Source organism: Exophiala viscosa (assembly GCF_022695815.1).
Source record: "Exophiala viscosa unplaced genomic scaffold EDD37scaffold_8, whole genome shotgun sequence".
NCBI classification, from domain to species: domain Eukaryota; kingdom Fungi; phylum Ascomycota; class Eurotiomycetes; order Chaetothyriales; family Herpotrichiellaceae; genus Exophiala; species Exophiala viscosa.
The window spans coordinates 751420-777831 of NW_026944360.1; the positions used below are offsets into that span (position 1 = coordinate 751420).

A 26412-nucleotide genomic window follows, 5' to 3' on the forward strand; every position below is an offset into this window, starting at 1 on the left:
ACGATTCATGTCTTTGACCATATCAATCGAGGACGATGCTATTCGGCGATGACTCGGAGATGTCAGATTGGGGTTGACCAAGGCCTGAAACGTGATTGGCAATCGAGTCCGATTCTGACGACCCCTAAAGCACCAACGAATCAATCCTCGAAGAGCCAAATTATTTTTCCGGAAGCAAAAGTCCGGACTTCCATCCTGTTCCTGCTTCTTGCATGAGCCATTTCGCTGTCGATGCGTTACAATGATTAAATTTGCTGCGTCAATTGATTCGCGCCTTGTCGATTAGGCGAGAGTGATTGTGCAATGCTATATATCCGTACTGACGTGCAAGATATGGACGCAAATGGGTAAGTTTGAGACAACGCAATCGCTGGACATATATGTCAATCCCTCTGTTGCCATCATTGCGTCAACTGATTCTGCTTCCATCATCACCTGATTTCATCTCGTTGTCTGGTATATTCGCATTGTCTAGCGATCAACAATCATCCTTGAACCATATTGCCTCCCACATCAAGTGTTGCGAACCAAAATCATTCACTCCTGGAAGAACTCACTTCGTCAGCCTCGATTACTCAGTTTGAAAAAGACTACTTCCTCTCAGGGACCAAGGCTGGGGCCGAGCAGGCATAACAGCATTCACGGCAGGATATTGTTGGACAAACAATATCAGCTCAACGCGGCAGGAGTTCACGGTCTGACTCAACATCTTCACAGACTCTCTTGATCACATATTCATACCCATTCTCACATCAGCATTCAATTGCTGATTGGTGAGATTCATCCAACAAACTACTCAATACTTCCAAGCGACCACAGGGCTGCCTGAACTAGAAGAACATAGACAGCATATCAAGAACAGAAGATCCCGTTCACAGCTGCTACAGCGTCTTTCCACCGTACACCTGTGTTTCGATTCGAAAATACCATCCACCGAAGTTTCCAGCATAAAGACTCCCGGGATGTCCCAAATATCCATATTGGGCTTCGCGCCCCCAACTCCCTCACAAGACCCATCCGGTCCAGGTCCAATACACTGGTCAATTCTCGTCTCTCCATCGAAAGACTTACAAACGACACAACAACCACAATCCAAGCCAAAGAAGTCGCGCTTCCTCCAACGATGGCAGTCTCCAGCCCAACCTCAACAACCAGTCTTTGAATCGACCCTATTCGACATGCACAACCATCAACTCCGCCAACAACAATACCCGGTCCCTATCTCTCACCCAGAAGAAGAATCCAATGCCCCTACAAGTGAAGCAACAACAGACATAACATCCTCACTAGAGGGCAAACCCCACCGCCTGGTCCTACGCATCGCCCTGTCCACGCACCCAAGCACCTCACAAAAACTCGCCACAAAGGTCTCTACCCTGCTCTACGCAACGCCCACATACGGTCCAGAAGATGACTGGCTTCGCGCCGCGCTCGAAGAGCTTATCTTCGCTCGTATCCTGGACTCAGAGACCATCAGCTACGACGTCGACGCGATCCTCAACTACGCCCGTGGCGCCGCCACCAACCCTGCTATCGGCGTCCAAGAACTCGACTACGCAGCACATATGACTCGCACCACGCAAGTCAAAGAAATGTTCTCTCGAGGTAACGCCGCTCCAAAATCTCCGTCTGTTTCGCCGTCAAGGAATTCAAGGCCTGCGAATAAGCGTGTCTCGAGTAAATCACATTCCTTCCTGGGATTCTGGGTGACACAAGGCGGCAGCGGACAAGTAAAGCGTCACCAAGAGAAGCGGGACTATTGGCAGCGACAGGATGATCCATATGGTGGGCTCATGTAGAAACTTGCTCTATCACCGAGCATGGAGTCTGGAGTTTTGGGCGACGAGAGGCTAGAGCTGCGCAGACTCCAGGCTGATTTGGCACCTATAATAGCCCCAGTTGCCTTACTGGAGGTGATTTGACAACCTCAATCAAGATACCTATTAGCTGTTCTCTTCTCCGCAGAAACAATGATTTAATTGCCAAAAGGAATTAGGTTTGAAAAACCAGGCTACAGTATCCATGGCTATAACATCTGAGTGTAAGAGAAGTAGTATAAACGATGGGGCACAAGCCTACTCAATCCTACCCCATGACATGATCAACTCCTTTACCCATGTGACCGTGCCAGCGCCCTTCCAGAGAAGATCCCAAACTTGGAGTGTTTTCCGTTTCCAAAGACTCAATAAGCCTGACCAGGCGGACTCTGACTCCGCTCCAGCTGTGAAGGCGGGACATACGCGCCCGGAATCGGCACAGCATCATACGTCTGCTCGCCTGGTGCGGCGCCAAAGTGCTGGTGTACTCTATCCTCGGGCGGTGGGGACATTGGTGGCGGAGGAGGTGACGCCGACATATCATGTCGTTGAAATCCCTCGGACGCCGACAACTTAGGTGTCGCGTTGTGGACTCGTATCGGCGGAGCCTGCAACCTGAACGGCGAACTCGTCGTGTTGGAGTTGGACTGCGGCGACACGGCCACAAATTGAGGCGAAGGCTGGCGTGCTGCTTCTTGTGCCTGCGAGTACGGATAGACACCCGCCTCAACATCTTTACCGCCAGGCGAGTGAATCGAGTGCTGCGACGGAAATCCCGGCGTCCGTGGCGTCTGCTGTGTCATACTCGCAAATCCGGGCGTATTTGGTGCAGATTGAGTCCTCAGTTGTGCAAGGTATAAGTCCGTGCGTGCGCGGTCTCGGGCATTCATGCTCTTTCGCAGCCTGTTCTTGCTCCAGAAGCGGTAGAAGACAATGCCATAGATCGCAATGACGATGACCTCGACCACGACTTCGATGACGCAGCACACCAGACTCCAGTCCTGCAATCTACAGACCAGCGCGTAGTGCACATCGTCTTGGAACAATTGCTTGCGCTTGTTGTCCTTGCACGACCAACCCCACATGTCAACGCCGCCGCCGTTGGCTTTGCTGCCGTGCAGGACGGCGGCCCCGACAAGCCACATGATGACGCTGAACATGAACCACCCGACTCCGAACATGGTGTAGTAGACTGCGACCTTTTGCGCGCGGTTGTGACCGCCTCTGCAGTATGCAACGAGGACGATCACTGAGAACAGGAGTGAGACGCAGGAGATGGACAACACAACAATCTGTGGCCATATCTGTTGTTTGGGCGCCCATGCTGTCAGATTGTTGCGCGGTGGAATCGCTTTGGTCGCGTGGAAGATCGTCAGGACGGTGCTGAGCATGGCGAGAACAATGAGTGAGCAGGAGAAGTTGACGCCACGGAGGACCAATTTAGCCATGCGGACGCGGGTTTTGACTTTCTGTACGAATGCAAGGTTAGTCATTGGGGAGCGAAGTGAGGTGGTAAACGTACCAGATCGTTGGCCTGTTGCTCATCGGTCTTCATTTCTTCCTTCTCCAAGACCTGTTCCTCACGGAATGTTGGGCTGAGAGGGTTAAGCAGTCGATTTGATGTGCCGGGCGTTTTGAGTGCGGATTTGAGTGGCACGCCAGCGAACCCGTTGGGATCGGTTTTGATTGTGACATATTGTTCAACGGGTTGGTTGTCTGAGATATAGCCAAAGCCCATGTCTGCAGGCTTGGGGGCAGCGTTGATGGTGTCCATGTTGGGGTCTGCAAACGGAGATTGATGCTCGCCGGGACCAGTGGCGGGGGAGAAAACAGACGTCGCTTCGGCGAAGCGAGTTTTGCGCACCGGGTTCGTGGATCGAGATGATGCTGTCGAGTTTGTCCGCAGTGATCGGGTTGTCGCTTTGACATCTGTTTTCTCGCTGAAGTCTTCAATGGCGGGTCCAGACGTGCGAGACGGTTTGGATTTAGCAGTCATGTCAAGGGGCGACACCGGCTCGAAGTTCGATGGTGCCATGACTGTTTAGTAAGGTCTTTCAGCTTCTCTAGGGCGTGCAACGTCGGACAGGGATTCCCGAAGTATTCACGAATCCCGACAAGCCGCTTGTGCTGACGTGAGACGGCAAGAGGGACTAAAGGGTTGAGATATATACGGAGTCGACGCCCTCGAGGCAAAAGCTTTGTTCGTCGTCGTTATGGTAATCGAGTCCAGCTCTGGGTCGTTTGTAAAGGACAGTGATGAGGAGAAATCTGCGTAGAGAGCAGAACAAAGTGGTGAAGTAGGTCGGTCAACCGGCTGACCTCCTGGAATAATGTGCTGACCCGAGGCGCTTGGGGAAATGTGACTGGGTCAATCGGCAAAATGCAAATGGTCGAGACCAGTGGCCACTCTGATTGATCTGCAAAGTAGTGGTTTGACTCTCCGGGTGAGTGGTCTGCCAGAGAGTAAAACAAGTCTTGTGGCAACTGGCGCTTTGAGGTCGGCCTTGCGGTCAGGTTTGCAATCAAGTGGGATGGATGACAGCAGAAAACCTGGGGCTGTGCACGAGGAAGACTTGGTAGGTCAATCGCTCAGCGAAGCCTGCGCGAGCTGCAAGAATATAAGGACGGGGTGAACGGAGGGAGGAGTAGATGTTGAAAGATGATGGAAGTGTTGAGGAGGAGATATGGATGTAAGTAATGCTGTTCTTTGAATCGGTACCTACCTGAGATTCGATGCATTATCGAAAAGGTCTCCGAGATGGAGACTCTTTGGGCGCTTGACATGTCTAGATGCATGGTGAATGGGCGGTTGGATGAGAATGAAGGAAAGAGAAGATGCAGACGATGCAGACGATGCAGCTGATGGGAAGCCGAGCGGGTGACGAAGTGGGTTGAAGAGCAATGATTGGAGGAGACGAATTATCGAAGCGCCCATTGATAACGAATCAACAACGATAACACCTGCATCCAACAGGGTCGGGTTTGACTGCTTCTTGCTGACTGGATGTATTCTGTGATAATCTGCATTTCGGTTGCAGGCGCCCTGCAGGCCATGGTGGAAGATCGGGGTCGTTTCCATTGCTCGGCATGCCTCGAAAGTCGATGGTTGTTTCTATACATAGATAATTTAGCATGATGGTCAGGTTATGAATATGATGATGCCCCTTGTTCGAACAACCGGCATATCCTCAATACCTCGGGTATGCAGTGCACAAAATGGCACATCACCATAATAAGAAGTCAGTAGACGAAGCAAATAGATGCATGTAGGGATATATATTCGAGTGTCTGTCGTGCCCCGCCAAAAGGGAGCTTCCGGGCGATCAAAATAAGGGTCCGGGACCGCTCATCACCTCATCTCAAGAGTCTAGGCCGTTTGCCATGATTTGGGCTGGGAGATGCCGTGGCTCTTGTAAGATCGTGTTGGGATCATTTTGTGGTCAAATTGTCGCCTTATAGGACTTCATCGCGGACCACCGTGATCTTAGGACGATTAGTAGTTATTTGTCTGGGAGAGTCTCCACGCGACGATCAGGGTGTGATGATGTTGTCAATGCCAAAGCGGTCTTAAAGCTTTACCAACTCTGATTGACTGGCATGGGCACCAGGCCCCAGCACCTGTTTTCACAGCAATTCATCTACGGAAGGTTTGCCGGGCACGGAGAATGTTCTGGCCGCACTCGGCCGACAATACCTCTGACACCAAGAATGCAATGCCGACTGAGACCGTCCCGCTGTTGCTGCGTGGCATTGCGTTGCTCATTGCTAACGGGGATAATGTACCTAGGTAGGCATAATGGTGTTTCGAGCACTTACGAGTCGTGAGTCTGAGCTTCGAACATGAACAATGACCCGTTGTAACACGTCTCGAGATTACCACTCTAGTCCCAGGACTTGAATGGACGATGGTGCTCGCGACGAGAGATAACTGGAACAGCGCAGGGTATGTGGGTCTTGTGCCGATAAATCCAGGTCTTCAGGCCCAGGGTGCTTATACGACCGACAATTTTGCGACGGGCAGTACGATATATGCGGTGAATCAGTTCTTCCAACCCTCGACGGCGATCAAGACTTTGAGGAACTGGCACTTGGATGATATTACTCTACCAGTATAGCACCTCGTTGACCAAAAGAAACATGAGCTTCAGTGATGAAAAGCCCGCTCCAGCCTGGGCTGCTTCGAGCTATTGATTATCAATGTCATTGGATCTATGTCTCAACTCTGATGCTATGCGCAGAACGAGTAGTGGATATCTGTTTTAAGTACTCTTACAATGCGTTGATTAGGATCAATTGTTGATCCCGTAATGATGCTAGCCCTCAAACGTCTGTCGCCATTAGGGTACTGCTCAAAGTGTTGCATCTCATACTCCAACGTCAGCTCCCTCGTTGAAACGTCTCTAGCAATATGCAACAGAAGGTTGAGCCCATGAATAATGCTCCAGACCCTTGCCCTTTTTCTTCAGCGGCACATTGCTCACCTTGAGTTTGTCCGTCAAAGGCATCTTGATGGTCAGTACCTTTGTCGCCTTCCTTTGCGCTTCCTCTTTCCTCTTTTTCTCGAGGATGGCTTGCAGCTTGGCCTCCTTGATCTTGTTCTTCTTGCCCTCTGTCGTCATCATTCGATTCTCGAGTTCCTTTGCAGTTGCGGCATTTTTCACAACATGGAATCTGTCGTGATTCAAGGTAATATCCACCCAATCGAGACCGTCCCCTGCAAGGTGAAGTAAGGGTCTAGCCCACTTCTCGCTCGTCTCGAGTCGGCACGGCCAGTCGAAGAAGGTCAAGTCGAGTTTGAGCCGAGACAAACTTGTCATTTCTTCTTTGACTCTCTCCAGTGTCATCTTCCATTTGGCATCATGGCGGAATTTCCAGACCCGGTTATCCATCCATTGAGGCTCACTATACCCCGTATGAGTGATCTGCAGACTCTCGATACTCCTGGCGCCGGCTTTTGGGATGACATTGAGGAATTTGTTGATGACCACGAATCGATCAAAGCAGAAGGTGGTCCTGGCATAGATGAACTCGACCGCCTCCTGATTCATCTGACGACAAGTGAACATTAGAGCTCTGGGTGCAGCATCTCCAACGAATTTGCCCGAGAGTCGACAACGGGGCCGTTTGTGCTTCTTTAGTGGTTGTTGTGTCTTGAGCTGGTCCAGCTCTTTTTGAGGATGGCTGGCCGAAATGACGATTCGAGTTTCGGAGACGACAAGGTCATAGATTTTGTTCCTGATTTCTCCAGGAAGTTGGAAGAAAGGAAAGGGCTTGCAAGGTCGAACATATCGTCGACTTGGTGTGGCGCTGGTCGTGAAAGGTGATTCTGGGTCAGCTCGCTGTGGTACTGGAGTATGAGGAGTCGCTGGTGGAGTAGAGGTAGGTTGACCGTTGAGATGTTGGACTGGTCGTAGTTTATGTCGGCGGTTCCGGTAAGGCAGATGTCGATTCCATGTTGGTGCAGACATCATGTCTACCGGTTCCTGCTGGGTTGGAGTACGTTACTGTGTCGATGATGCTGAAGGCCGGTACTCGTGTCTGGGCACAATAAGTACAGTCGAGAAAAGTGTGTCGGATAGACCAAAAGAGGTAACAGGTATCGTGTATCGAAGGTCGGAGAGGTTGTACTTCCAACTCGGATTGGATGTGATGTACACGAGGAATGGGTCGAAGAAAGGTAGTAGATATACCTGAGGAAAAGGCAGGAAGCAACCAGTCACCTGACCAGGACATGAAGAAGCCACATGCGAAGGCACGAATGGGCTGCTCAGGGAACAATGATAATGAATGAAGCTATTGTGGATCAATAGCAGCTAATGAATCGATCGCAAAACTCGCAAAGATGAAGTGAGACAATGGATGCCTGGCTGTGTGAGTCAAAGAATGGGGGAAATGATGAAAGTGAAGTGAGAATGACTGGTGATGAACGATAATGAACGGTAGCTTTCGGGGCGATCCGTCCACCGTCGACATTAGAGACACCTTTCAAGACCCGGGGAACCTCGACAGCCAACCATTCTCCGCTTGAGCACCGGTTGATTGTTAGTTCAAGCGAAATGGAGGGACAGACCTTGGCTCAGAAGAATGTGTCTACCAGGTAGGTACCTTCTGATGAGCTGCCTGGGCCCTTCATCAGCGCAGTGGGTTTCCGTCCGAGTCGTACTGGCTGCATCACATATTCGACATGCCATCAGCTTGGCCCGTCCACATCAAGGCGAGAGTGGTCCACCAACGCCCATCTGTACTGCAGCATCGCAAAATGGATTCCTTGACCGGAGGAGAGATGGCACCCTTTTCCCGCTGCGAGGCTGATTCCGATTCTGCAGGATAAACAACAACACTGCTAAGCCATGGCACTAATCCCAGAGAGACATAGCCTCACTTTGACCGGACTTGGCTTCCGAGGTCGGATCGGATCATCAGTTTCTCCTTGCTCTGCTGCAAGTTTTTCCCCCACCAGTTTCATCAATCAAGAACATTTTTTGTCACGAACATACAGCCATAGCGACGACAATTTCCTCTCTAGACAGAATCCTGAAGTTATCGACCTCTATACATGACACAAGCTTCGTGATTATTTCCTCCCTTTCCTTCTCATACAAACCGACCTTGACCGTTGAAGCAACCTCCCCTTGATATCGACCGGCATCATGGCCTCTTCAAAGATTGGTATGTCATACTCGCCACATTATTTTAATACGTACTCCCCTTCCGTAAGCACATTGGACTAACCGCTTTAGCGATTCTGTCCGTCTACGACAAGACTGGTCTTCTGGATCTCGCCAAAGGTCTTATAAAGAACAATGTCCGTCTGCTAGCTTCGGGCGGAACGGCTAAATTGATTCGAGAAGCTGGTTTTCCCGTCGAGTAAATTGCACCATACTCCTTATCTCCTCCAGTACGCTGATATCTATTCAGAGATGTCTCGGCTATCACCAAGGCCCCTGAGATGTTGTCGGGCAGAGTCAAAACCCTTCATCCTGCTGTCCATGCTGGTATCTTGGCGCGAGATCTTGCTTCGGACGAGAAGGATCTTGCCGACCAGAACATCAACAAGGTCGACTTTGTCGTTTGCAACTTATACCCCTTCAAGGACACGGTTGCTAAGATCAACGTCACCATTCCTGAAGCTGTCGAGGAGATCGACATCGGAGGCGTCACTCTCATCCGAGCTGCAGCAAAGAACCACACCCGAGTGACCATCCTTAGCGACCCTGCCGACTATCACAACTTTCTCCAGGAGCTCGATCAGGGCGACATCACACAAGAAACTCGTCAACAGTATGCTCTCAAGGCTTTCGAACATACCGCCGACTACGACGGTGCCATCTCGGATTTCTTCAGAAAGCAGTATGCCGGGAATGGCGTTCAGCAACTTTCTCTCCGATATGGCGCCAACCCGCATCAGAAGCCTGCCGCTGCATACGTTCGCAATGGCAACCTTCCTTTCAAAGTTCTCGGTGGCTCGCCAGGCTACATCAACCTGCTCGATTGCTTGAATGCTTGGCCCCTGGTGAAAGAGCTGAAGCAAGCCCTTGGTCTACCAGCAGCAGCCAGTTTCAAACACGTCTCTCCCGCAGGTGCTGCCATCGGCGTGCCTCTGAACGAGAAAGAACGCAGAGTATACATGGTCGATGACATTGACGGTATCCAAACCTCAAGTCTAGCCCAGGCATATGCTCGTGCACGAGGTGCAGATCGCATGTCAAGCTTCGGCGATGTCATTGCTCTCTCCGACAAGGTCGATGTTCCCACGGCCAAGATCATCTCGCGGGAGGTTTCGGATGGTGTGATCGCGCCAGAATATGACCCCGAAGCATTAGAGATTTTGAAGAAAAAGAAAGGCGGCAAATACTTGGTGCTGCAAATGGATGAGGCATACGAGCCTCCCGCCCAGGAGACACGGACTGTTTATGGCGTCCAGTTGACGCAAGGACGAAATGATGTCAAGATCCTGCCTAACGAGACATTCAGGTCGGTCATCCGCCCAAAGAACCACCCTAAACTCTCCGACTCGGCTCTCCGAGACCTCACAGTTGCAACTATCGCCGTCAAGTACACTCAATCAAACTCAGTCTGCTATGCCCTGAACGGCCAGGTGATTGGCCTGGGTGCTGGTCAACAAAGTCGCATCCACTGCACGCGATTAGCCGGAGACAAGGCGGACAACTGGTGGATGCGCTTCCACGAACGTACGCTGTCGATACAGTGGGCCAAGGGCGTCAAGCGAGCCGAAAAGTCCAATGCCATCGACATGTTATGTTCAGGTCAAGTCCCACCTCAGAGCGAGTTCGAGCAGCAAGACTACGAGCGCAACTTTGCGGAAGGCACCGTGCCTAAACCTTTCTCACCAGAAGAGAGACGGGACTGGTTGGCCAAGTTGAGCCAAGTCGCCGTCTCTAGTGATGCCTTTGTAAGTGCCTATTTCGCTTGACCGTGTTCAAGTTCTGACTTTTTGGCAGTTTCCCTTCGTCGACAATGTGTACCGAGCCGCACGGTCTGGAGTCAAGTACATCGCAGCGCCGCTTGGCAGCCAGAATGACTCAGCGGTACTTGATACAGCGGACAATCTTGATATCAGCTTCATCGACCAATCTACTCGATTATTCCACCATTAGAACACTGCTACTTTGGGTATGAGGACCATCAGAACTGGGATTGGGAGTTTTGGTCATGTGCAGGGTATGGCTGGCTTCACCGCCTTCTCCTTTACTTATGAGGAGAGTGCAATACGGGTACTGCGGTGCTCGTAAATGGTGCCACGAAACGAAGGAACGGTTTGAGTGAAGATTTTAAATAATTCAATCCAGGACAAGACATGTCATACCGTTTGATCGACAATCTTTATGGCCGTTGTAGTTTCGCCCATCTTTTTGTCGCTGTGGCCCATTGCGCGTCTTTGCTTACCTTTTTTTTTTACTTAGTCGACTCATTGACTATCTTATATCTAGGTAGCAAGAAAATGTATTCATTAGGTCGGTGGCTAGAGAACGTTAGACGAAGCTATAAAGGCAATGATCTAGTACTCACGGATCGAACCCACAGTCTCTTGATTATTATGAGCGCATAATTTTGTCTTTGATCGTAGTCTGTCAAAGTATTGTTGAAATAGTAGCTGCCTCTCTTCTCTGCTTGCTGAGCATTTCTCGAAGCGATGTACTCGTGACCGCTCCCTGTGATAGGAAAGTTGATACCAAGGTCGGCGCAATGTGTTGCGTACTTTAACAGCACCGTTGAATACATCGAAATCCGGTGCTGATCGCTCCTAGAAGGCACTGCACGACTGAAGGCGTTGCGGCGACTATCTTCTGCACGAGAAGGTCGACTTCGGAGCGATGTGCATGGACGCAAGAGCGGATGTTGAATATGGCTTCGGCTAGACTGACGCTTTGATATGACCTTTCACTTGACTTCCATAGCATGAGGTCGTGAAGGAGACTGACGCATCGCCAGAATATCCGGGCAGCTCTCTTGGAGCTCGACGTCCCAGAGACTCCGCCATTGCGGTGGGAACTAGAGCGCATTCGGAGAAGATGGTCAAGACATGTATCAGCTGCTCTGCAGTGCCCGAACAAGTATTTGCAAAGCTCGTCGGATCTTCTGGATTCGACAAAGCCTGGCCCAAGGAGCTAACGTCCTCCAGGAGGCTTTTGTTTGCGCTATGCTGACATCTGCATCCTGTCCGTTTGTTGTCGACGCGGGCATTGGCGGCTCTCTGGCCGAACGGTCGATCTGAACTGCAGTCATAGGCCCACAGGTCAATCATGATGGCGGTTTTGTTCATGATCGCCCACCAGATGCTATCGAAAGGGTGACCGAGTTCCGCCGCGGGAATGAAATGGTACTCCCAACCACAATGCCGGTGCGGCGCAGAGGACCACGCCACGTGCCGCGCGTCCTTGTGCCTCTACTTCGCTTAGCGATACAGTGTAGGCACAAGAGGGAGCTCAGCTCATCAGACTCGATAGCTGGAGCGATAGTATCTCGCCGTAACGCACCAGGCCACTGTAGAGTAAACCCAAGGAGGCTTACTCCGTTGGTGAAGAAGTAGATTGGGCACCTCCTGTGCGAGGCTGCTAATCAAGTCTTTGTGATTGTGAGCCAGAACAGTACTTCCGACGTAGACACCGTACTTCTTGGTGAGAGCTGTTGTAGAGAATGTCGACGTAAACGCCATGATTCCGCCTCACTGATGGTATTTTCAAAAGCGTTTGAAGCTCCATCAGCTTTTCGAGTGGTGAAATAGCGATGGCAAGAACGCGAGTTCCGCCGCTAGTCGCCAGACAGAGCCTTCCATCGGATGTGGTTTCGGTGGTGCTGCCAAGGATGGTATAGGCAGCGATTCGAGGAAAGTCCGAAGGTACCATCGTAAAGCGAAGCAGTTGTCCTGCGACCAATTGCAAATTTCTGGGTAATTCTGCTCCCGCCAAAAGCAATGCACCCTATGCTTTCCGCAGACAATCGCACCGACAGCAGCAACATCTTGCTGAAGTGAATCGAAACACGTTGATGTCCGATGCTAGCGCTCTCAATTGCTAGGAAGCACCAAAGGATCCATGGTGAACCGCATCAGCAACTTTCCAATTATTGTAACGTCCACGCGACTCCGAGACTCGGAGCCGGCAATTTTTGCTATTCTGCAGGAGAGATTCGACGACCTTATCGAATATTTCGAACCCTACCCCGATAAGTACGTCTCTAAGATCGTTCGAAGTAGAGGCTATTATTGGTCATCGAAAACAAGGGGACGAATACGAATTATGTACATTGGGCCGGACACGATAAGTCCGAAAGTACATGGGAGCCACCTCGTCACATTGTACCCGGTACCCTCGAATTAGTCCTCGCGTATCACGAAAAGAAAGGGCAATAGTTCGGTAATATTGAGGCAGTCCTCGCACGGGAGCCCTCGCTCGAGAAGGATAACGAACTGAGAATTCGACGAGCGAGATATAGTACAGTGGGAAGGGTGGGAAGGGGAAGACTGGCAGACATGGGAAGTGCTCGATTTTAAAGAGTATCAGGATATTATTCTCCCTTGGTTAGAAGAGGCTCTTGGCCAGGCAGTAACTCTAGAATTGTAGGGGCCATAATATTTCAAGGCTAGGTTAGGATATCTCGAGTCCAGCCTAGAAAAAATCTACCCGAGTCTTCCCCCGTCCTACGTCGTCGTCCTAAAGGACGGGGACGTACCTACCTCTTTTTTCTCTAGGCTAGGGTATTTATTCTTTAGTGGTGCATAGAGATAATCGAACTACATGAATCTATGGACTTAGTAAAAACATAAAAAGAAGCAAGGTCGGAAAAAAAGAGTGTCAGCCAAATTGTGTATTCAATTGTCCTTTGGACAGGTTTTTTCGACCGTCTGGTCGTAAAAAACGTATCGTTCCGCTTCAATCATGTCTCCAGCACCAAGTAGTATGAGTAGGTCTTTTTTTTCGAGCCTTAGAGAGGAAAAACCTAGTTCTTCTTCTCCATCATCTTGATGACCACTTCGATATTAAACTAGAGTCCAGGTCAGTAAAAATCGAGCCAAAGATTAAAGAATATGATTGTACCTCCTAATTTTCCACGTCGTTGGCATCACAGACGAATCTTCTGAAGAACTAAGCCAGGTTAGTTTTTTTCGATGCCGGAGTCGAGAAAACTTACTTCAATGTAGTTCTCGCGGTGTTGACCAACAGAGGCAGCACGATCCTTGTCCTAAGTCATGGTTAGCTTTTTTCGAGGCTGGTAATCAGAGACAAACCAGAGTGTGGATGTACAAAGCATCGTCCTGGAACGCAGTGCCCCATTCCTGATACCAGACAATGAGAACATTTTGCCGGATTGCCTCTTGAGCCCCCCCGAGGCACCATTTGACTGCTTGTCCTTTGGCAGGTCTGCGCCTTGGGCTCCTGCTGCTCCGAATCTTCGTATCCACTGGCTGATGCCGTGGATAGTCTGGTTGATCGCAAGGTCAATGACACATGTACCACAAGGGGCGGGTGGGGGCGCAGCCCTCGCTGCTTTTGATTCCTGCTTAGCAAGGTTCGCTGTTGCTGCTGTTTGTTTTGAGACTCTTTCAGCATGCTGCTTCATGCGAATGAGCCCCCACAGGTATACCTGTCGCCCTCTGCTTGCTGGCTACAGCTACCGCAGTGTGCTGACCCCCGGCTGAAGATAAGGCTAAACGAGCTTTATCTTCGCTCCAGATAATCAAACGTTCTGCGTCATTCTTCCGGTGCTTTTCATGCCTGGCTTTCATCTTCTGGACTTGCATGATCAATCGAATGATGTATGCGCCAGCATGTGTGGTGGCTAACTCTCCCGCCCGATGCTGCATGTTCAGAATGCGCCGTATCTGCCACCCCACCCCCTGGTGGGACGAAATGCTCCACTCAATGAAGTGATGAGGATGATTGTGAAGTGCGAGCAAATGCTGACGCAACACCCAGAAGGAAGCAGTTCGCTTTGGAGGATTGCAGCATTGCGCGGGGTGCGCAGGACCAGACCCGGAAGCCACAGTATATATAAATAAGTAATCTGCCATGACGACAATGACATCCACCAGGACAAACCGACCACCCTATGCAATGAGTGGAAGAAGTATTGGTTGTTCTTGTAATAGTGATCTCGCCAGGCTGAGCGATGAAGCTCATTCGGAGCGAGCAAGAAAACATGGACGTCGAACGTTGTGTAAGCCAGCCATACCTCAGTGGAATCAACCATATTGAACACAAGGTATGGACCGCCCCTCTGGACGATTGTCCAGCCCATCCTTGTAGGATATCCCAATGAATATATATATATGTGTGTGATTGAACCTCTTTGTCGACTTGTGTCATCGGGTTCTGCTTGAAAGGAATGAACAAGTCCTGCTCGAAAAGATCTTGTCGTTGATGGGAAAGAAACATCAAAAGCAGGGCTGGAAGGGGGTATTTATACACATTGAGCGTCTTGAGAACCTTGAGTCAAACACTATTCGTATTCAACATCAAGTTCGAATGTCTTTCATTTTCATGCACATCAGGTATGCAGCAGTCTCAGCAATGACTCACCTACAGTGAAGCACTATTCCGTACCTGGACCCTCGTCCATTTCCCATTACTCAATCTCCTTCCATGCATGCTGTAGATATGATGCCTTGATATCGAGATAAATATCATATCGGTGCCTAATCATCGTCCTCATCTCCTCCAAGGCCGGCATTCTTCTTCATCATTGACACGTCATCCTTGAGATCCTGGATCTTGCGAGCCAGCTTCTTTTTCAGAATAGCATTCTGAGTCTTTTTCAGTAATTCCGTTTGCTCTGCAATCTTTTGCTGCATGTCTTCAATTCTATCCTTGACTTGTTGCAAATTCTCATCACCTTGCTTCTCGGCATCGTCAAGGTCTTCATCGTCTTCGCCGCCCTCGTCGTCATCATCTTCATCAGACGACTGCTCGGCAGCCGAAGCCGGAGTATGCGCTGCAGTGGCTGACGGTGAGGCGGACGTGCTGGTGACCGCAAACGATGAATCACCGGCGTTGGGAATGTGCAAAGTGTTGTGTGCCTGAGACGCGGTTTCGGCTGATGGTCCTTCATCGTCTCCGACGAACATCCGCTCAAACTCGTCAACCTCATCCTGGCCGATGTCTTCAACTGGGGTTTCGGTAAACATCGGCGTTTCAACGGCCGGTGCGTAATTGCCGTTCTGCATCGAGAAATAGCCATCGACATCATCATCTTCTTCACCTTCGGCATCCTCATCATCCAAGCCGGAGCTGTATCTTTCTTCATCGAGGCGTGGATCGTGGTCCAGCAACTGATACCGAACTTGACTCGCAGCCTTGTCTGCCTCAAGCAGAGCTTTCACCCTTCTTTCGACAGACTCAATATCGTCAACTCTTGTACGCTTTGTTCTGGCAAAGCGGCGCTTCCGCACCCATTTCATCGGGGCGGTCAAGCCATGCGCGTATTGGTAATTCTTCGGATCGACATCTGGAGGAAGAGGATAATTTCTGGCCTCTTCATCCGTGTTGCAACGACCCAGGACCAGTAGGATCTGACTGATGTCTATACTTTTGATCCAGCCCTTCTTGTCCCAAGACTTCATACCCTCAATAACGCAAGGAAGGTCGACCAGCGACGTAGCGTATTGATTTCCTTTTATAATCAAAATCCCCCTTCTTCCCATTGTGTCAAGCATTCTCATCCTGACATCAGCACCTCCTTTGCTTCGGTTGAAGACGGTTCCTTCCTCGATGGCCTTCCGCAGATAGTCACAGTCTGGGCCAGGTTGCATGCGCAGTACAAACCCTTCATGGACCATGGGATCGGGTTCCCTCTCGTCAAGTTCCGAATCATAACCCACACCTATTTGTCGTTTGGGGATCTTCCCTTTCTGTTTTAATTTGACGCTTATTGGCACCGGTTGTGTAGGAGGAGCCTTTGCAGTCGATGCACGTTGGCCGGGTTGTGTGGTCAACGTGAGCTTCCGTATCACAGGAGGCTTCGTGGGCCCATCCAGCTCATCTTCAGAATCGTCCGCCTTTATAGGCTTCTTCCGTTTCTTCGTCGAGGACCCTGGGGTACTCGTGATCGTATCTGCCTTCTTCGGTTTAGGGACATTTGGAGCGGTGCTGAGTTGTGGCGTGCCAATCTTGAGCTTGATGGAGGGCGTTCGGATTGCGCTCGTGGCAAGGGGAGTTTGCAGCGGTTGTATTCCTCCATCTTGAGGCACCACTGCTTTACTGAGCTTTAATTTGAGCTGTGGTCGTGCGGGCGCGGCAGGAGGATTATTGACCATGTCGTCGTCGCTTTCCTCGGCCTCTTGCTCGTCCGTCTTCACGTTACCGGATACGTTTAGGCTGGGCGGCGAGGGCGTCTCATTCTCGTCATTCGAATGACTAGGGGACTCGATGACCCGTATCTCTGACTCGAACGCGACGGTTACAGCCTTGGGTGTGGGTTTGAAGGTTGATGCTCGTGTTTGACGTTTGGAAACTCTTGCTTTCGAAGTGTCTGGCTTGAGGATGGATTTGGCGCGATGTCTGCGGTTCTGCGCCGGGGAATGGAGCCTAGACTTCGGCGCTTGGGCATTTGTCTTCGCCTGTCTCGCCTGACGCGCCCCTGCATGGGGATTGTCCTGATTGGTGGGTTCAGGCGTTGTTCCATGGGCGGGAGGGTTCTCTTCGGCATCTTCGAAATTCTGGTCGTTGGTGTTCATCTCCTCCTCCTTCTTTCCGTCCTTCATAGATGCTAGTTTGTGAGGTTCCCACTTCCGAGACGTCGCTGGGAACAAGGACAATCTCTGCGGCGACAACTTGAGGGTCACACACGTAGCGTGCGGGACATCAGGCAGTGGTACATGCTTTGACCCAGGAGGAAACACGTTGCGCCTGGCCCGTGGCGTGGAATTTCTACCGGCCATCGTGACTGCCGGTGGTGCAATATTTGACTTGCTTCTTTCTTCACTTCTGTTCGATGCGATGTCCGCCTCCGACTATCACTGAAGGAACTCTCCAGATCCTTAGAAGCAACGACTGGGAGCAATGACTTCAGCAGATCTGCACACCGCTCTGTTGCGGCCAGCAGTCCTTCAGATCTTGAGAGCAGCAGGTTTCGGGCACGCTCGACCGGTTGTTATCGACACAGCGACAGATCTGGCTGCTAGGTATTTCCTGCTATTGGCCTCTTCAACTGCTCAAAATGCCTTCAACACACACAACACTTTTGTTCCGACTATTCAGGATGTGAGGGTCGCTTTGACTCAGGCCGGCGCGCTGGTACCGCAGATGAGTGCAGCGGAGGAAACTCTGAGAGATGAGGTTGAGATCGAGGGCGCAATGGTTCCTTTTGAGGACTTGCGCGGAGTACAAGGATTCGTAAACTGGGCTCAAGGGCCGGTCAATAAGGAAATTCGAAGAGTCGCAGGATTTGGTGATGATGCGAACGTCGAGGAGATTGCAGCTGGCCTTGACGATCAAGAGGATTACTTGACTGGTTAGTTTGTTTGGATTTTGAGGTGACGGGAAAGTGACTGACTGGTGAACAGCCCTGAAGAAGAAACATAGCAAGACTGGCGAAGAATCACGATACCAGGGAACAGTACTGGGTAAAGATACTGAACTGCAGACTGTGTCAATTATCGGAGGACCAGCAACTTCAATTGCTGAATGGACGCAACAATCTTTGTCCACTGCGCAGACTGCGACTCCTCCTGCAGATGCATCTGCCACACCTGCGACTTCCGGCATTAGTAGCGCACCACAGTCACCATTGACACCCATCGAATCTGAATAAACAATCAACCATTGTCACAATCAACAAAAGCGAATTCCATGCAATGCAGGATCTTCAGCAAGCAAGATCATGGTCTCCAAGCGAACGCCATTTAGCATCCAGAATGTGTCGCTAGAACGGGCGGGCTTAGGACTTCCTTTCCTCTCCATAACAAGGTCCATTACATTGAAAGTCAATGCATAGCAGTCTATCATTGTATGAGAGTCCAGCAGGACACAAGTCCAACCCATCATTACGCGCTGTCATGCTGCAAGGTGCAGGTGCACACGACCCAGTGGCCATCACCTCGACACCAGTCTTGGATCTTCCGGTAGCAGCCATCGGGCCCAGTGCGAACCGCACTACGTCTGAGAACCTTCCCAGTCGTCCCATGCCATCCAAGCCTACAATGTACGAAGAATCATTGCAGATGAAAGACTGCATCCTGGGCACGTCAGGCATACACTGGACAGGAACGCAAGCATCATGCAAAGGAGGATTGATTATATTCGAGAAGCTGATGGAGACATGATAGAATTCAAATCATCTCACCAGATCAAGCACCTGGCTGATGAGACCCCGATCCTTCCGATATTAGACCATTACCCTTGATGTTGCAAGGAGTTGTTTATCTCCAGCAATCCACCTCCGTCGAGACAGGAAATTCGATGAGATCATTGGAAGATCAAGCGAATGCGATCCATTTGTGCTCGTACCTACATATAACACGTATGTCAGCTGGGGCCGACTCGTGTAGCATAACCAATGAGGGGCTCAACTTACCCAACCGTTACGCTCGCGAATGACTGCACTCTCGTGTCCACCACTCGTATCGTATTGACTCTTTGCGTCGTTCTCGCCTTGTCTGAGATTACGTGCTTCGGAGCGTCGAGCCAGCCTACTTCCCTGCTTGGCTGGGACTCGACGAGGCTGGATGACTGTATGCCACGGCGATGAACTGGTAGTGTTGTTGTTATCTCCGTCCGACGCCGAGACAAATGATGTCGTGAAAGTTGTTGCGCCTGTCCCAGTTGCAGTGTAGTTCGCGTTGTTGCTACCACTACCGGTGGACACCATTTGAGTCAAGGATGTGGAGTTCGCACTGGGTGTCGTCCTCGTACCTTGACTTCCGGTAGTGTTGGTCGGACTGACGAGAGACGCGTTGCTACTCGCTTGCGGGCCTATACCGGGAAGAGAGACATTATATCCTGACAAAATGCTCATGATGACGGTCATGTTCCAATCAAGCCAAGCCGAGGCTGTGGGACCAAGAGTGGTGCTCGGTATCGCTGAGGTGCTATTGGTCCAGTACGGTGATTGGATTGGGGAGGTCGAGTTGGAAGTCATGTTTGAGGAGGATCCAGACGCACTGGCAGTCCCTGTGATTGAAGCGAACGCTATCGTCGCGCTTGAAGAGGCGGATGAACTAGCAGTGCTGTTGGTTGAGGAGTTTCTTCCTGCAGAAGCTGACGCTGATTGGTATGTGGTCGAAGAAACCCCTTCTGAGACAGCGCCAACAGCACTGGAGCCGGTAGATGTCATCGAGCCTGCGTTAGGCGGTGTCGGCATCGTCGAGGGTGTAGCAGCAGTGGTGTTTTCACCAACGACAACGGTCATTGTGATGGTCCCAGATGCTGAAGATGTGAGGATACTCGTCTCATTCGCGGCAGATGATGTCGTCTCGTTTGCGGAAGTCGGAGGAGTTGTCTGCTCCCCAGGGATATTGAAGGTGGCTGTGATGGTGAACTCCTCTGGTGTGGGAGTGATGTCGACGGTCAGGGTTGCCAGCACACTCGTCTCGCTTTGAGAGGAAGTTTCGGATGCACTGGTTGATGTATTCGTCCAGTGAGGAGTCCCAGTCCCCTGACCCAGGACTGGTGTCGAAGAAGTACCGTTGGACGACACGCAGCTTGAACCTGAAAGATATGGGCATGAGGAATTTGAGGCCAGTACCGTCTGAGTATAAGTGGCATAAATGGTTCGAGTGGCATTCATGGACATAGTCATCATAGCGGTGTTATTAGTAGACCCTGTCGTGGTGGTAGCATTGGGCGTCGTTGTGCTCGACTCGGTGGCGCTCACTGTAGATGTGCTGCTCGCGGCCGTGGACGTTGCACTGATGTATGTCGAGCTTGTTGAGGTGTAACTTTGATCGGTGCTTGTGAAGACGGACGCATTCGACGAGGCTGAAGTAGTGAACGTCTGCTCAGGACCGACAAGGGACGACTGCGTGGTATTGGTTCCAGTACCGTTCATGCTGGACGGTGCCCAGGGAGAATTTGACGTTCCTGTGGCTGTAGGAAAGGCATATGGATATCCACCTGTTGGATTGCACGGGAAGTCACCATACCCAGTGCAAGGGGTGAGCTTGGGTGGAAATCCAGTAGGAAGAGACAGTGTTAGCACTTCGACCGTGCCAGAGGCCGAATTCGTGGCATAAGGCGATGTCTCGTTGCCATAAGGGGAGAATATGGGATGGCTTCCATTCTCGCAGCGGCGGATGATCCGATCATGAACCACTAGAAAGCTGTCAGATAGCGTAAACCTCGTCTACATAAAGGACTGGTACCGGGCACCCCTTGGCTCAGCACCAGGCGAGCAAAACCGGCGAAAAGAATGAATGTGTGAACTCCCATGATTAAAAACCTGCCACGACCAAGTCTGAAGCGAGTAGATGGCGTGATGAATTTGACCTCACCTCCTCACCACGGGACTTTATACGAGATGCTCGTGGCTGCCCGCTGCCCTCACCGCATCCCTCCACTGTCGGATCGGGTTTTCTGCAGCGTCCCTTAGCAAACTGACTTTCGACAGTGGTGCCCATCTAGTTGAAGTCAGGACGGAGCATAATTTCGCGTGGAGGTCGCCCTCCGGAGGTGGAGCAGACTGATTCCAAAAAGTCTCTCTCAAGGTCGTCATGTTCACGTTGTTGACGTGTTCAAGTCTCTTGCGGGCACAGAGCCACGATATCCTCGTATCTTGAGGCCTCGCGGGATGCAGTCGACCGACGCTATACGGGTCTCTCTCCGGCTAACATCGAGCAACGCCGCTATTTTCTCGTGATATAACCACCCTGGCAATGTGAAAAGGTTGCTAGAAGTCTCTCCATGACTTGGTCTGACCTGAAATTGACATCGGGAAGTAGCAGAAGGTTGCGGAGAATCCCCTTCGGTCCCTGACATCGGGAAGGAGCCGTCTCGTCTCTGGCCAGACCCATGTCGTACAGACCAAAATCATCACCCTCAACAGCTTTTCATTCCGTGGATGCAGTCCATTCAGCCATTCAGTCTACGAGAGTCTGTTGAGGTAGCAGGGATTCATCTTGCAAACTCGCGGTCCTTGGAGAGTTTCTGGAAGAGCTCCAGTCTTGCGCAAGATAAAAGATGCTTTTGGACGTTCTCCAAATGTAGGATGACAGATCTGTCCTACCATTCGCAAAGAGTGGGGACACCTGGTGCTTGAGCCTCGTGTCGCAAGGATGTCAATGCTGTAGTCTTCCGTAGGTCCTCTCCATCGAATTTGACTCGTATCACACAGCGAGTGCAACCGGTCAGACCACAGGTAAGTCAAAAAACCCTTCCAACGCCAGCAATCCCAGATGCAAATGCGATCACTCCCACTGAAGACCTCGACATACTCGCAGGTGAACACTGAGTCATTGCTGTCGCCTTGTCACGGTTTCTATCCGCCCATTGGGGCTCGTGGCCGTACAACGGAGCCCACTGTATTGCCCGATGTCGTGCCCTTTAGAGCAGCCAGAACAATTCCAGAGACGCTGTCAGAAAGCGCGGGTGAGGAGTCCGAGGTAGTGAAATCGGAGCCGGATCTTGACTTTTCATAGCAATGAAGAGCAAAAGTTTAGCGTGAGTTTTGCATGAACCATCCAGCCAGTGCCAGCTTGTCATCGAATCTGTTGCTGTAGGCACCAGCCACGACTTCGAAACTCAATATAGCTTCTTTGACTTGAGCCTGTAGGTGGGATGCATGTTCGGGAGACTGACGCAACAGCATAAGATTGGCCTCCAGGCTTGCAAGGCGGGAAAGAACGGAGTCTGCTCCATATCCATTGGTCCATCTTTCGCGTACATGGGCCATAAGCTGTTGACTCTCGCTTGTATGATGCGTTCGGGCAAGAAACTGCGACGTTGCGAACTGATGTATCAGTGTCTGAAAGGCATCTTGCCCGAAAGTGTCAGACAAGCAGCCCGTAATGCAAGTGAAACCCCGCTGAGTCACATGGTTCCTGAAGCTGGTGTCTATCCAGGTCTAACTTATGCTCCAGCAGGGCAGTAAGTGGGTGAGTCTTCCCGAATACTCTCCGAGTCCTGTAGGCGACGTAGTCTCTTATTTTTGTGGAAAGCCAGGAGAGCTCTGGTGGCATGTTAGCGCCATAAGCGAACTCAATGAGAGAAAAGAGCAATTCCGGATGGCCTTTAAGGAGATGCTGTGGGAGGGAATTGAGGGTTTGTTTGAGGACTTCGTCAGCTGCGTCCTTGTGCCCTAGGGCCAGGAGATCTGAGGAGACGTAAAAGGCTTCCCTGAAGAACTCGAGGCTATTGTCACCATCAAAGACGTCGGGATTGTCTCCAACGCGTGTAGACCATGAGGACGTGTACTGGCTTTTCATCCAGCACAAAGATTGAGTCACAACAAATTCAATGCTTGAGTCATCAGAATTGGCTCGAAGGAGAAGTGGATTGCTGATGCCTGGTCGCGGCACAAGATCCACCTCCCAGTTGGTCGACTGCTCTGGAGTTTGAGGCAGGAGCCTGGTGGCTGGGGGCAGTCGTGCATCTTCTGATGGAGAATGGCTAGAAGAGAGCTGAATTTCTGTGTCTGCCTCTTCCTCTGGTCGTTCGTCTGGTCGTTCGTCTGGCCGTTCGTCTGGCCGTTCGTCTGGTCTTTCGTCCGGTCGTTCAGCGGCGTCAACGTGTAAGGGATATCGGTGGTTTTGGCCACGGCCCTGCAGTCTTTTCTGGTGAGCCTTCACGGCCACGTGTCGTTTGGCGCGGGCTATTGCCTCGCTAGATTTTTCCAGGCCGTCGATGAAAACGAAGTCAGACATATCCTCGATGGCCAGACAGGGGATGCTCGCTCTCTACTGGCAATGGCACCGTGCGTGTTGGTATTTCAGTCAGTATGATGTCAGCCTCATCCAACGCCACCAACGGTGAACAGCTGCGAGATATGAAGTCTTAGAGATCGGATGTCGCACGGAGGTATGGCAGGCCCTTGCTGAAGCTTGACATGTCAAGTTGAGGTCAATACGTTTGAGCTTTATATGAACATAGATTGGGAGAGAACCCGAGGTTTCTTGGACGCTGAAGGAAGTACGTTGCAGTAACATGATTCTGACGGTCTCCCCGCGCGCGCTGTTGTAGACACGCGTCTAGAGGACAGAGTAGTATCTTTCGCTAAAGCCTGTCTAGCTTATCAAGCCCTTGTTAGATTGAAAGAGACGTCTGCGACTTACAGAAAGAGGCAGCCTGATCATTCCAAACAGTCCAATATAACACGGGAGCAGCCTGGTACGAAGAGAAAAGACATGAGCCTCAGCGGTCAACTTACAAGCAGAGAACTCTCAGCAGGATACGCTCACTGACGTTGGAGTGATGGAATGGCGATAAAGGAGAAAGGGAGAAAAAGGTGAAGAACAGGAAGGGTACTGTTGGCTCGAGGAATTATGCCGAGGTGCTTCCGTTGCTCAACTTGAAAGCTTCACCTCACCTGCCCAGATCAGCCAGACCATCTCGCACCCCTCAATGTCGCAAACACCGTACACGTGCCGTCCCATTGACAGACGCTCGGCTGAATGAGGAGGCATGAAAGAGCAAGCAAACACGAGAAAGGTGGTGCGTAACTTCAAGCCGTCCCGAAGTTATGGAAACGGCGTCAGAGCAGACTGCGCTCTCCTGGCTGCAAGGGAGATGTCATCAACGCACTTGCGATCGAGCACGGTAGGTATCCGCACAGCTGACCTGCAGTCTCGTGATGTCTCACATTCTGAAAGCTTCCTGCGCAATAAATCATGCACCAGATTCCTTTGCCCAAGTGTCGTCTTTCGCGTCTTGTTGCAAAGAGAAGTCGTGGACATGATCACCCGAACACCGTCCATCTGCAAGAGCTGCCTCACGGACCGACGATTGACGATTCAAAGTGGCAAAAACTTTTTCCACCGAGCAGATTGAACTTGTGTTCATCTGGTTGGTTGGTAAGTGAAACCATCCTTGAGGACAGGGTTTTTTGCGATACTACAACTACGATTCTACGAATACAATCCTTCATCCAAAGCCCCATTAACTGTGAAATCCATACGGTTAGACCGTTTGACCAAGAAGCGGATGGCTTTGTCTGGTATTGTTAGGCAAAAATGTGCTGGTTCAATGCATAAACCCTACTTTTGTGTGGGTGAGGCAGAAATGTTCGGTATTATATCAGTCCTCACACCACCAGCCAGGAAAGCTGAGGCGATCGTCGAGGGGTGGTCTGGGGTCATCAACTCAAAGTCTCCTGCATCAGGCCCGCACCATGACAAGCAATCGGTCTGCGTAACGAAGTGAGTCGGGTTTAATATTGACATCTATGTCTCAACCAGATCCACGGCATTGTGGATGAATTGGATGCCGGTCAAACAGCATCCAAGTCAAAACTTGCGTCACGAAGATCGACTCCTGTCTTGGATGCTTCTGAACAGCCTCAAATCCTCATTTACCGAAACAGCACGTGCACAGAGACCCTCGAAAGTTAGACAGGCATGTGCTGTACCAGTGTACCGTCAGATCATGTCGGCGAGATGATACCCTCACAGCGAATCTCCAAACGCATAGGTAGTCTGCTTGGGAGACAGTATACCGTCGTCGTCAGACATGGAGGACTGTGTCGTGAGCGAGCATGGTCGTGAACTACTACAGTCCATTGATGGCGACGATGATGAGTCTGACTCGCCAGTCTCACTCCGTTGCAGCCTCGGTGGAAATTCAAGCTTGGTTGCTTCTTGGAGAAGCAGTCGGTCCAGTGCGGCTATGGACTGCGAGCTTCGTCCTTCTGTCTGTTTGAGGGCGGTGCAGATGAGGTACAGCTTCCGGTACGCGGCTTCGAGCTGCTTGAACGATAGTTCCTTCTGTCTCAACGTCTCTTTGACCTGATCGAGCTCCTGTCGCTTGCGGGCACGGAACGTTTGTTGAGCTTTCCTGTTCTGTGCCCGCCGTTTCTCCGACCGTGGTGACTGCTTGACCAGTACCTCCTGCACATGCATGCTGTCGCTGTGTAGAGATCTGGATGTGCCCAGGAGGTCAGCCGCGTCCGAGGGTCCCGGTATCTCCCAGGAGTCATACCCCATCAGGTAGTTGGCAGAGTGTATAGAGGCATTGGCATCGACAAGAGTCGTCTGCCACATTGTATCGAGATGGTATGGTCCTTGCATCTTGAGAAGAAGCTGAACACAGTCCAATAGTTAGGGCTTTCTCCTGGACACCCAGGATACTTAGAATCCCAAGCAGACTGCCTCGGGCTCTTGACTCGAAGTGAGGTTCACGATAATAAACTTTGGGCTGCACTGGCTTGGATATAGTCATGACATGTGCTGGGTCACAGTTGAAACTAAAGACTGTAGTCCGCCATGTGTGATGTCTTCATAGTGCAGCGGTAAAAATGCAAGTTCGCCGGAAAGCACATTGTATTCCTTTGTGACCTCGTGCACCGTCGCCTTGTTGTGCTTGATAAAACGTGCAATGTTACCAGGATAGGGGCTGGTACTTACTTGTATTCCTTGTAACACTGCATCAAACAGTGGTTACTAAAGCACGGGACATTCAGACTTCCCTTACAGCCTAAAACCTAGAGACTTCTTGCACCAAAGGTGCACCGGAAAGCTAGGAACGACGTCAGTGTCCGGATATAGCCCAGCATGCCGCAGCATCACCATCGGTCGATGCTTGCGCAGAGTAGAGGTGTAGATTCCTGGGAATGAAGTGCCTTGAGGGAATTGATTCGGTATTGCGGTTCATCCGCCAAGGCGAGGGTACGAGAGTACGAGGTACCTCTTACGGATCGAGGCTTGAACCTAGTCGCCTGCCGTCCTCTTCACCAGTGATAAAGCCCGCCTGGGAATGTTGTGGCAGCATTTCGATCGCCGACATGCAGAAGCATGCTGGTTCCTCTGGCTTGATGGTGTCTGGGAAGGATCACTTGCGAATACGAGTATCTGCACCGAAGTCATCTCGAAGTAATGGCAACCACATTACAACCTGCAGGGAGGAAGGCAGAACTCAAGCTTCAAGTCGAGTACAGATGCTGGTGTCACAGTAGGGTGATGTCATTCTTCCCAGATAGGGAAGTTACTTACCAT

The 26412-nt window shown here is 51.0% G+C and overlaps 9 protein-coding genes across 9 annotated transcripts; 3 read left to right on the forward strand and 6 right to left on the reverse strand.

Annotated features, from left to right (window-relative positions):
- Positions 1-589: 589 nt before the first annotated feature.
- EDD37DRAFT_480083 (uncharacterized protein) lies at positions 590-1991 on the forward strand. The gene has a single exon (XM_062813210.1). It carries the CDS (start codon positions 963-965, stop codon positions 1797-1799), a length of 837 nt encoding a protein of 278 aa, XP_062668443.1. The 5' UTR covers positions 590-962; the 3' UTR covers positions 1800-1991.
- EDD37DRAFT_480031 (uncharacterized protein) lies at positions 1991-4194 on the reverse strand. The gene is made up of 2 exons (XM_062813208.1): positions 3340-4194; positions 1991-3286 (listed from the first exon to the last, which is right to left on the reverse strand). Exons 1-2 carry the CDS (start codon positions 3850-3852, stop codon positions 2183-2185), a joined length of 1617 nt encoding a protein of 538 aa, XP_062668444.1. The 5' UTR covers positions 3853-4194; the 3' UTR covers positions 1991-2182.
- A 2023-nt stretch (positions 4195-6217) lies between these two features.
- EDD37DRAFT_610977 (uncharacterized protein) lies at positions 6218-7285 on the reverse strand (the record flags this gene model as incomplete). The annotated part of the gene is made up of 1 exon (XM_062815254.1): positions 6218-7285. The coding sequence occupies one exon, from the start codon at positions 7283-7285 to the stop codon at positions 6218-6220; it is 1068 nt and encodes a 355-aa protein (XP_062668445.1).
- Positions 7286-8265: 980 nt separating this feature from the next.
- On the forward strand, positions 8266-10535 carry EDD37DRAFT_480156 (bifunctional purine biosynthesis protein ADE17). Its single transcript, XM_062813211.1, has 4 exons — positions 8266-8486; positions 8558-8684; positions 8736-10230; positions 10280-10535. The coding sequence occupies exons 1-4, from the start codon at positions 8468-8470 to the stop codon at positions 10433-10435; spliced, it is 1797 nt and encodes a 598-aa protein (XP_062668446.1). The 5' UTR covers positions 8266-8467; the 3' UTR covers positions 10436-10535.
- A 4438-nt stretch (positions 10536-14973) lies between these two features.
- EDD37DRAFT_610980 (transcription initiation factor TFIID subunit D6) lies at positions 14974-17037 on the reverse strand (the record flags this gene model as incomplete). Its single annotated transcript, XM_062815255.1, has 1 exon — positions 14974-17037. The coding sequence occupies one exon, from the start codon at positions 17035-17037 to the stop codon at positions 14974-14976; it is 2064 nt and encodes a 687-aa protein (XP_062668447.1).
- Positions 17038-17191: 154 nt separating this feature from the next.
- EDD37DRAFT_480269 (uncharacterized protein) lies at positions 17192-18174 on the forward strand. Its single transcript, XM_062813212.1, has 2 exons — positions 17192-17786; positions 17839-18174. Exons 1-2 carry the CDS (start codon positions 17336-17338, stop codon positions 18084-18086), a joined length of 699 nt encoding a protein of 232 aa, XP_062668448.1. The 5' UTR covers positions 17192-17335; the 3' UTR covers positions 18087-18174.
- A 544-nt stretch (positions 18175-18718) lies between these two features.
- On the reverse strand, positions 18719-20510 carry EDD37DRAFT_480271 (uncharacterized protein). The gene has a single exon (XM_062813213.1). The coding sequence runs from the start codon at positions 20319-20321 to the stop codon at positions 18840-18842; it is 1482 nt and encodes a 493-aa protein (XP_062668449.1). The 5' UTR covers positions 20322-20510; the 3' UTR covers positions 18719-18839.
- A 1413-nt stretch (positions 20511-21923) lies between these two features.
- On the reverse strand, positions 21924-23130 carry EDD37DRAFT_610983 (uncharacterized protein; the record flags this gene model as incomplete). The annotated part of the gene is made up of 2 exons (XM_062815256.1): positions 21924-22243; positions 22302-23130. The coding sequence occupies 2 exons, from the start codon at positions 23128-23130 to the stop codon at positions 21924-21926; spliced, it is 1149 nt and encodes a 382-aa protein (XP_062668450.1).
- A 1737-nt stretch (positions 23131-24867) lies between these two features.
- On the reverse strand, positions 24868-25488 carry EDD37DRAFT_651836 (uncharacterized protein; the record flags this gene model as incomplete). Its single annotated transcript, XM_062818398.1, has 1 exon — positions 24868-25488. The coding sequence occupies one exon, from the start codon at positions 25486-25488 to the stop codon at positions 24868-24870; it is 621 nt and encodes a 206-aa protein (XP_062668451.1).
- Between the last annotated feature and the right edge of the window lie 924 nt (positions 25489-26412).

Coding starts and splice junctions, on each gene's coding strand:
- EDD37DRAFT_480083 (XM_062813210.1), top strand. CDS start 963: ATGTCCCAAATATCCATATTGGGCTTCGCGCCCCCAACTCCCTCACAA.
- EDD37DRAFT_480269 (XM_062813212.1), top strand. CDS start 17,336: ATGACTTCAGCAGATCTGCACACCGCTCTGTTGCGGCCAGCAGTCCTT. Junction 17,787..17,838: donor TCAAGAGGATTACTTGACTG/GTTAGTTTGTTT, acceptor ACTGGTGAACAG/CCCTGAAGAAGAAACATAGC.
- EDD37DRAFT_480271 (XM_062813213.1), bottom strand. CDS start 20,321: ATGAACGGTACTGGAACCAATACCACGCAGTCGTCCCTTGTCGGTCCT.
- EDD37DRAFT_480156 (XM_062813211.1), top strand. Junction 8,685..8,735: donor GAAGCTGGTTTTCCCGTCGA/GTAAATTGCACC, acceptor ATATCTATTCAG/AGATGTCTCGGCTATCACCA. Junction 10,231..10,279: donor CCGTCTCTAGTGATGCCTTT/GTAAGTGCCTAT, acceptor ACTTTTTGGCAG/TTTCCCTTCGTCGACAATGT.
- EDD37DRAFT_480031 (XM_062813208.1), bottom strand. CDS start 3,852: ATGGCACCATCGAACTTCGAGCCGGTGTCGCCCCTTGACATGACTGCT. Junction 3,287..3,339: donor AGCAACAGGCCAACGATCTG/GTACGTTTACCA, acceptor GCATTCGTACAG/AAAGTCAAAACCCGCGTCCG.